The sequence below is a fragment of the Leopardus geoffroyi genome, chromosome E1 (genome assembly GCF_018350155.1).
Source record: "Leopardus geoffroyi isolate Oge1 chromosome E1, O.geoffroyi_Oge1_pat1.0, whole genome shotgun sequence".
Lineage (NCBI taxonomy): Eukaryota > Metazoa > Chordata > Mammalia > Carnivora > Felidae > Leopardus > Leopardus geoffroyi.
The window spans coordinates 16,518,103-16,528,382 of NC_059330.1; the positions used below are offsets into that span (position 1 = coordinate 16,518,103).

At 41.5% G+C, this 10,280-nt stretch overlaps 1 protein-coding gene across 1 annotated transcript in view; it reads left to right on the forward strand.

The window, feature by feature from the left end:
- BLMH (bleomycin hydrolase) overlaps window positions 1-8,854 on the forward strand; it is a 45,610-nt gene extending 36,756 nt beyond the window's left edge. The window contains exon 12 of the mRNA XM_045487777.1: window positions 7,889-8,854. Within this exon, the coding sequence (XP_045343733.1) occupies window positions 7,889-8,040 (152 nt within the window). The 3' untranslated portion in view covers window positions 8,041-8,854. The remainder of the gene's footprint in view (window positions 1-7,888) is intronic.
- Window positions 8,855-10,280: the final 1,426 nt, after the last annotated feature.

Genomic DNA, 10,280 nt, shown 5'->3' on the forward strand with positions numbered 1-10,280 from the left:
CAGACCGCCCAGGTCCTGGCAGTCCCACCTATTGGCGGTATAACCTTGGTCATGGTATTTATCCTACCTAAGCCTTATGCTTCTCATCTATAAAGGAGGGATAATAACCATACCTACCTCGGGTTGTCGCGACAACTGTACCAGGCATATAAGAAGTGTTCGGAATATTAGCTGTCATTGTGACTGTCGCTAGTATTACCTATGGACAAATGAAGGCAGAACAAGAAGAAGGCCCCTTAAACTTTCTCTTCTAGAGGAGAGCTGTTTAACCTGCCCTCGCTTCCAGTTTCAGACCTCTTAAGAATTCAGGACTGTAGTGCAACCATCGTGCTACATCACCAGTTTACCGGATGAGTAACTCATCTTGTGGGCTTAGTTTCGTGAGAGAAAGCAGTGGAGGTGAATAAACCTAGTGCTGTGGAAAAACCATTAGCAGGAGCATCACCTCACATTTATTGATGGGGTGCAGGGAACCGTGCGCACACCACGGTGGAGTGAATGTCTGGCCCACCAAGGAATTTATACTTCTTCATTGGGGATGCAGGAAGGGGATTTGAAGAGGGCCATGATGTGACAGAAGCGGCACTCATGGTGTGCTCCTCAGACTGTAAGATATAGGATAAGTAGACCCAGAAAAGGAAAAGGAGATGATTTCTCCAAGAGGGGCAGGTGACGGGGAAATGGGAACTGGGGAGGGCCCCCACAAAGAGGAGACAGGAGGAAGACACTGAAGCTGAGGTGGGTGAGGGGTTAGCAAGGAGTCAAGGGACTAGATGGCATCCGGGAGAACGTGGTGGTAAATCGTGCTGCGGCAGAGCAGTCAGAAGATGCGTCCAGGGAAAAGGCGTTTAAGCAGGTTTTGGAAACTGTACGAGGGATGGGGATGCTGTTCTGCCACATCAGCAGGACTAATCCCTTCAAATGCTAGGTGCAGTGAGAGGGCAGGAGGATTGAAGCTGGGACGATTGAGGTTGTAAATCTTGCCGCACATGTAGTTTTTAATTATAGGGATGAAGTGCAGCATACTATAGGGGTAAACTGTAAGGTAGCTGGTGAGTGACTGAACTGTGAAGGCTCCTTAGTGAGTCTTCAAGGGTGAGTGGAGTCTGAAGAAAGGTGTTAGGGTTGCAACTTTTTTTGGAAAGGAAGTGGGAGGCCAGCCAGAGAAAGGGTAGCTGAGGAGGGGTCTTGGCATGTGGAGCGTGCTTCAGCACATCTGAGGAATGAGGCCAAGAAATAGTGTGAGCTTTCGAGATTGAAAAGCAAGCTTTGCCTGAAACAGGAGTCATGATAGTTTTGGGGTCAGAGAGAAGTCATCGAGTTTCAGTGAGAAAATAGCCCCTTGGATGACACCTAAATCTGTACTTGCCTCTCCTGTCCATCGTTCAAGATCTGGCAGAATTGTGTGTGCTCTCAGGCTCGCCTGGGTCGTGCTCACGGGTCCAGGAAAAGGAGAAATCAGACTGGTTGGTACGTTGCCATTTCTCCTCAGTCCTGAGGTAGACAGGCTTCTTCTGGACTCCTTAGCAGAGGACACTTCTTCAGTAGCCTGTGCTTCTGCTATAACGAAATTTGGTTGTGATTTGATGGTTTAAAGAAACACAACCCACAAGCCAAAACAGCCCTCTTTCCCTACCATATTTTTCACTCTGTAAGTTCTCTAGCTTTTGTTTCTGGAAAGGAAAAAAAAAAAAAAAAAAAAAAAAAAAGCCACAGGTAATACCAAGCTATAAGAGTATTCTTTCTCTTATCAGTGAAAGGTTCAGGAAATTGAATAGCCAAACTCACCGTATAGCCAAACTTTTGTGTTAACTCTGGAGGGAAAAGAAGCCTCTTTTCATATCAGTGTCCAATATTTGTCTCATAAATGGCACTTGCGGTTCCCTTTCTTTCTCTCTCTCTCTCTCTCTCTCTCTCTCTCTCTCTTTTGTTTTTGAAACATCCACCCCAACCTGTTCTCTGTCTTCTCAATGCATGCCCTTGGAACACGTGGCATCTCTGATTTAAAGATACAAAATACCTTATAAGCAAACCTCACAAAAACTGGGCACATGACTGCTGATGTGGAATGTGTGAGCAGGTGAAGTTCAGTTGCCTGAACTAGATTACGTGCTGTTATTTGTTGCCTAAGCCATAACTACCTAGCCTCTGAGCACTCTCTAGAAGGAAGCTGAACCTCATGGAAAAGACTCTGAATTTGAAGACGGAGGTTTGAATGCGGGCTTTACTTACTGGCTACACGACTTTAGACAATTCATACCAACCCTTCCTGCCTTGTAGCATTGTTGTAGGATTAAAATCAAAACAAGGGCAGTGGATGTGAAACTGCATTGTGAAGTGAAGCTTCCTACAGATTTATGCATATGCCTTTGTTTTGTTTTGCTTTTGAAAGTGTAATTCTTTTGGCAAATGATAAAATCACATTGTTCCAAAATCAAATTACCAGAAAGCATATAAAGAGAAGGCTTTTTTTCCATTTCTGTCCCTCTCCATTCCCTTCCCCTTCCCTTCTTTCAGGTTACCATTTCTGTTAGTTTCGTTGTATGTTTGCAGTGTGGTTTAGTGCAGCAGAGGTAACACGCCGTATTACCCTGCTCTGCCTCTTGCTCTCACTCCTCTAAACAGCATGTCTTGGAGGCATTTCATATCAGTATGTTTCCATATCGAGACAGCTTCATTATTTTCCATTGTCTGAATGTACCATAGTTTATTCAGTCAGTTCCCTTACTAATGGAACTTGGGGTACTTCCAGTTTTTTTGCTATTACAAATAGTATTGCAGTGAGTTAGTATATGCACAATGCTTAGAGCAGTGCTTGGCATATAGTAAGTGCTAAAAAAGTATTAGTTATTGTGCGTAAATACATACTATGTTCATGCAAGTATTGTGTGTCTGTGGGATAAAGTCCCAGAAATGGCATTAGTGAATGCAGTGAATGCATTTGATATTTGTCTAGATATTGCCAAATTCCATTTCAAGGGATTGTGTCATTTTGCACATTTGCAACACACTCAATAGAAATGTAAGGTATTACGACGGCTTTATACGGTGGGTACCCAACAAAAGTGGTTGACAGATTATCACCATTTAATTATCTGTTGAAATTGTGTATGTTCCTAATTGGAGACTAGACTGTGCTAAGGCCTTAGTGAGTGGTGGGTTTTCATTTAGACTATGCTTACAATGTTTTCTTACCATTCATCGTTCTTTTTTTCTCTTATTTTTTATTGTAATAGTAGAAAAAGGTTTATTAAGCATAGCACCAAAGTTAGAAATCATAAAGGAAAAGATTAATAAATTCGATTTCATGAAAATAAAAACTTTTAGTTGACTAGAAAGCATCCTAGACTAAATTAGAGTGAAAATTATATGATAGGAAAAAATGTATGCCACCATTATAATATATAAATATATAGTGTGTTATTACTGATCACTACGAAAAAGGCAAACACACCAGGTGAGATAGGCAGAGGTGCCAGACAGGCACTTTACAAAAGAAAACTGTAAATAGCAAGCAAACACACATAAGAAAATTAAATAATTAAGGATGTGTACAAAGATTTAGTTGCAAAAATATTTATAGCAATGTTGTTTCTAAGCATGAAAACACAATCCAGACTTCAACAGTAGGGGATTGATCATAATTGGTTTACTCATACAAATTCAGCACTTAAAAATTATGGTGTAGATAGATGTATTTTTTTTTTAATCAATATGGAAAGAGATGCATTGGAAAACAGCTCGTGTGGTACTTTGTAGTAAAAGAGTGTGTATGATGTCTCATTTTATTAAATGTATAGAGTCTACCCGCAGTAACTATCAAAGGCTATATGTAAAACGTGGACAGGGCTTATCCCAAGGTGGTGGGATTGTAGGCTGTTTTTAAATTTATTCTCTTCTTCTCCTCATCCACCTCTTCCTCTTCCTCCTTGTGTTGTTCCTCCTCCTCCCATGCTTCCAAAATCTGTTCTAATATGTGTTAATTATTTGGGTAATCTTTAGTATTTGAAGTCAAAAACCAATATAAGAATTCAGAAATTTTGATAGGAAAATCACCTACCCTGTTGTATAAAATTATCATTTTGTTATTTTTTGTAAGTTTTTTTCACCTGTTTATCTGGATTTGTAACATGGTTGTAATTATATAGGGTATATCATTTTTAATATACTTTACTTTTATCACTTAAATATTTCCCATGTTGCTACATAGCCTTTGCAACTTCATTTTAAATGACTGGCTATGTTCCATGAAGCTGTTTCTCACTATTAGGAAGTTAGACAGTGAGGTTTTGCTTTCCTTTCTCGGAGGCTTTCTTCAACCTTGCATTATCACCATCAGGTGAAAGATTGGCAGTGATTTAATGAGGCCTTGACAGTCCAGCCTCCTTAGGTCCATGCTGCCAGACACATCCATCAGAGCAGAACAGAAACTTGATTTTGTCACATTCTTTTCAAAAATAGCCCTAAAAAACCCACCCCATGTTAACCACAAATCATTTGTTAGTGAGGTGAAGTACCTCGTAGACCAAAGACAGCGCAAGATAGAAAATTGACCTAATCATGAATGATGGTGTATTTATCCCCTTAATCAAGTCTGAGAGGTTAAATGTTAGATTTCTGGTAGAATTTCAGAAAACTGTTTTCTCAGGTAAAGATCTTCTTTCCCTTCAACTAACCTATTCACACCTCTTCTGTTTCTGAGTGAATCTCGCCTAATCCGTCTAGAGCTGTATCAACAGACACCGTTTTTCTCTTTACAGACCAACACTACCCTTTTTCTTAACAAATACAGAAACATTGCCAGTTTTTTTGAGGGACTAACTTATTTTATTTCTTTCTCACTGCATATAAACAACCACTTTAAAGTTTAAGCAAAATTTAATTTCACCTTCGTTCCTAAAGCTGACTTTATCTATTTACCTGTTTCCCAAAATATAACCTTGGGATCCTTGTTGCAGATTTTTCTGTTCCGTTTTCCCTGGGGAACGCCTGTTCTAGTTGCCGAAGTGCTTAAGGGCTAGAAGCTGCAACTTTGTTCAAGTCAAAATGGCCACTTTAAACCTGCCTGAACGGGTACTTTGCTGCTTCCTTACACAGCACTCACTTGGGTTTCAGACATACTGATCCTAATCTCAAACTCCCAAGACACACAGTATACAACAGTTAGAGCAGCCCCAAGTTCATTATCTACTCAGGGTGCAATTACTTGGAGGCCACCTAGACTGTGAGGTTTTTGTAGGCCCCCAGAGAATTCATATCCTGAGGAGAGAGACTAATCAGGCAGGTCCTAAAAGGGTGGATTGCAATTGATAGGAGTTTTAATTTGTGAGGACTTAATCTGATCTGCTTTTGGAACAAGATAGTGTAGATGTACTTATTGTCCATTTTCTCTGTGCATTCTTTGAAGACTCATTTGATTGTGTGAGATAGTATTGTCATAAGGACACAGAACTTTATTACATGAATCTGCCCCTGTCCTTCACCTGCCTCACTGTCCAGAGCTATGCTAGGGATTGATTTAGCCTGCATTATGTGGGGGCGGGAGGATGACTGATGTCTCAAATGGTGTGGTATGCAGTAGTCTGGTCTCCATGCCCACTGAAAACTCCTTTTTCGGGAGGGCAGATAATGAATTTCTCAGGAAGCAGTTACTTAGTATGCAGCAAGTACTGGCCCTTCAGCTGACCAAGTTGAGAGTTGATGTCAGTTGATAGAACTATCTATCCGTTGATAGAACTTACTGGCAGTGGTGCAGGTGACAGTAAGGGCCAGGTCCTTGACTGGCTGACGCAAGCAAAGCAGGGCCTTTGGAGAATATAATTAAGACAGAAACCAGAAACAGCACAGGCTACAGCGTTTGTCTGTGTTCCCCTCTCCTGTCTCCCCTGCCGAGAAGAAGAGAGCCGGATCAGGAGGCTTGCATCCGCGGACAAAGATGTGTTCCCTCACGTGACTTGGAACGAGCCCTTGGGCACTTCTCTGGGGTGTTTTCTTATGAGAACAGATACCCTGTGCCACATCAGAGCGAGCTGTCTTTGGCTTCTGTCAGAGGTGAAGAGGAGAATTGGGCACAGGATGACCTCACCAAAATAGTTGTGGTTTTATGTCAGATAATGTCCTCTGTTGCACCATTTAGCTTACCTTCATGTTGCATTTTAATTACTTAAATCAGTCTGGCATTTAGAGCAGCAGTTGTCAAAGTTGTCAACCTCCCTTTGAGGGAGGTTGCAGGGTCTTCCCTTCTCCAGCAGCCTATCCGTATAAGGCCAGATTTTACTTCCTCTACTTCAGCCAGAACAACAGATTGCAGACAGAAGCAGATACAAGAATTTGTCTGTCTTCCATGAAGCCAGACATTAAATTGTAAAACAAAACCACTTTTCTAACTGAAGTTTAGTTTGTTTTGGAGAATATAATTATTTTTTCCTAAAAATATGTTATTTACATTCATGTTTTTTGATTCTTATGAATTAGTATTTTTAACTTAAGGTTTTAATTTCAAATACGGTAGGTATCAGTAGGTATTACCCACATAAACAACTTTTCACAGTCCTCAATAATGTTAAGAGAATACATACAGTTTGTGTCCAGGGCTGAGAAGTTTGATAACTGCCACACCAGAGGACCGCCTTGAGAGAAATACCTACATCTGCTTTACTTCTCTTGGTTCTTTGTAGTGAGAAAGGATACAGCATATAGATTTGCACAAACACTTTGAGAGAAAAATGGCTCAAGTGTCTGGTATAGAACAGGTGCCGTGGGAAGATGGGCGATGGTGACGATAGTGATGATGACGAAGATGATCGCTAGTCCCTGTGAGTCCTTGCATGGGAGGAGCAGGACCCCTGTGTATATTCACAGTTCTGTGCTCTCTGCTCTCTCCTTGGCCGATTCTTGTTTCAAATACACACACTGTAGTCTCTCGCTTTAATTTTGCTCTTTATATTATCAGTGACTCAAGTGAAGCAGTTTTCCTGCTGTTTAAGTTTGTTGGAATACGTTCCTGAAGGGGAATTTGTTTCATTCCAGTGGAGCCCAAGATATGGGTTAATCTTCCCAATGGGAAAGGGCAGATTTCTAAGATGGCTGGATAGCTGATGACGCCATGTTTTCTCTCAGCTGAGCTCCCCGCCTGGGTGCCGGTACAGCTGTGCCGGTCTCCAGTCTGCCCACTGGAGGTCCAGAAACGCTTGGGCCTTCCTGAGGAAGAGAGGTCAGGATGCTCTCTCAGTCTTCCAGTTCTACCTGATCTCACATCAGATTTCCCACGAGGCCAGCAAAGACTGTTATCATTTGACCTATACAGTATCATCTGCTAAAGGAGGCTCCTGGGAATGACGACATGGCCCCCTCGGGTCTCCTCTCAGCTCTCCAGCTTAGCTAGTTGTAGGAATTTACAGTAGCGAGAAAGGTAGGAGAACAGCCAGTGATGGTGAGAAGGTAGGTAAGAATGGACCCTGTGTGCTTGCCCTTCTGACCCTAGATGGAGATTAATCCCCGTGGTGTGGCTGTATGAACAAGAAGCGTTTCCACCTGTCTTTCAGGGTCATGCTCTCTTTAGCCCTGACGGCCTGGGCAATGGAACAGCATGGGATCTGGTAACAGTCTTAGGTTTAAGGCCCAGGTCTGAACCTCACCTGTGTGACTGGGACGTGTCACTTAGTTACTCTGAGCCCCAGTTTTCTAACTGATAAAACTATAGCCTTGCCTGGCCTGTCTGCTTCACAGAATAGTTCATAAGACTTAGATTAAGTGAGGTTATAGATGAGAAAGCTGAAAAACATGTGCAAATACTAGTTTTGTAGCAAACTTCTTTATAGTGCCTGTGGGGTTTCTGCTCTTTTCCCCTTGCCCTCTGGATTCATGAGGCTTTTGTTCTTTTCTCCAGGTTACCTGTGCATGACAGATGAATGGTTCTCTGAATATGTCTACGAAGTGGTTGTGGACAGGAAGCATGTCCCTGAAGAGGTGCTAGCTGTGTTAGAGCAGGAACCCATTGTCCTGCCAGCGTGGGACCCCATGGGGGCTTTGGCCAAGTGATGCTGCCTGCAGCTCTTTCCTCCTCCCATGGGACCTGAAGTGGCTACAAAGGACAGACCCAGGGACTGAAGCCAAAGTTACACGGGTTCCCACAGGACACAGTCAGATACTTGGATTGCTCTTCCAGGAACCTCTTGGAGAAGTGTGCTTTATGATGAAACAAAATATTCTTAAAGGGAAAGATCAGGTCACACTCTGTACTCTCCTCATCTCCAACAGCTCAGGATCTCTTAGCATTTTAATCAGATGTAATTGTGTGTCTTAAGTCTGTCAAAAAGGTTTGGTTTAGTGTCTGTTTTAATAAGACAGGAGAGGATGAGCAATTGTAGAATATGGAGAGAAAATGGACCTGATGCTCTGTGTTTCTAGAGTAGAGTTGGGGGAGGGTTGTCCTAAGATTTGAGCTTTCAAACTGCATGCTGCCTGACAGTATCACTGTCCCTCCTAGATGGCAGTCACTGAATTCAGGTTTTTTCAAGGTAATTTTATATGCCTCTAATAGCCCAGGAATGGGAGGTTGATCAGATCTGACATGATTCCTTCCTGTTGTTTGGAATTGTGGGGGGGGGGGGGGGGGGGGGGCACAGCTCTACTCAAGTCAGGGTTAAGTAGAGGCTTAGAGAAAAAGAGGAGTGTGAAAACAGCCAAAACCATATCATGATCTGAATTCTAATCATTAAGGGGAGCTTGGCCAAATGGCTTACCTTCTGCCTCTGGAATTGGGAGTTGGGTGGGCAGGAAAAAGTGATACCATTCTTTCTGACAACTAGATGGTGCTGAGAAGCTTTTGAATAAAACACTTTGCTAAATGAGAGTAAGTGGCTTATTTGATCTAAGAGTTTCTTTAGCAACAAAGGAAAGCAGCCAGGTGACCCATGTTCTTCAAAATAGAAAACAGCAAGATAGTTCAGGGCTTCCCTGCTTCAGCTTCTGTATGGAATAGATGATCCTTCCCAGTCTACGCTGATCCTCACTGGCTTCTGCTAGGTCCAGCCTCGGAATTGGCTGAAGACTATGTATTTCACTGAGACTGGACATCCCTTTCACTGAAAGCAAAAAGTGTAGCATCCTAATCAACATTTCCATCAGTGCCTGAGCCCCCTACCTTTCTGACTTTCTGAGAATCTTCTCGGTCCTAGCAGGGGATATTGTCTGTCACAGTACTTTCCAAGATAACATTAGATAAAGGCTCAAGTTTGAATCAAAGTGTTTATAATATTCTAGTATTCCTGTTCCAAGCAAGATAAATAAATCCATTTCTAGACACATCATGGCAAAACCCTAGAACAGATCTTAAAAGCATCCAGGAACACCGATTACCTCCCTCCAAAGAAAAGACAATTAGGTTGACAGCTAACTTCTCATCAGCAACTATATAAGCAAGAAGAAAGAGAAATATTTCTTCAAGGTGCTATGAGAAGTTAACTGTGAGCCTAGAATTCTATACTCCATGAAACTGTCTTCCAAAGATGAAATAAAATACATTTTCAGTCAAAAACTTACCCAAGGAGAAGGAAAGTGTTCCAGTATGAAAGATCTGAAATATGATAAATATGTGCATCATCTAAACAAAAAGTACGTGTAGGTAAGTCTAATAGGGTTCAGAGAAAGACAAAACTAAAATACATGAAAGCAGATAATTGTAATTAGGGAGGTGATTGGACTAAACATATTCTTTATATCATTCAGGTAGAAAATATATTGATTAGACTTTGATATGTTAATAACATATCCTAGATTTCTAGATTTGTATATCTATTTTTAGTTATATAAAACGTATAAAAATATCTGTATCTAGATGTATAAAATGTTTATCTAAATTTATATATCTTTTTAATGTTTATTTTTGAGACAGACAAAGCATGAGCGGGGGAGGGGCAGAGAGAGAGGGAGACACAGAATCCGAAGCGGGCTCCAGGCTCCGAGCTGTCAGCATAGAGCCTGACGCGGGGCTCGAACTCATCAACCACAAGATCATGACCAGAGCCGAAGTCGGACGCTTAACCGACTGAGCCACCCAGGTGCCCCTCTAAATTTATATATCTTACATACCTATTTAATATATCTATATTTCTACATTACTACTAAAAAATAAGCAGGATATAGTTTCTAAGCAAGAATATAATCAATCCATAAAGAGACAATATGGTGAGAGAAAAAAAATGCGGGACAAAGAAAGTGTCCAAAATAAGATAGAGATAAATCTAAATGTGTCAATAATTATATATAAATGTGTTAAA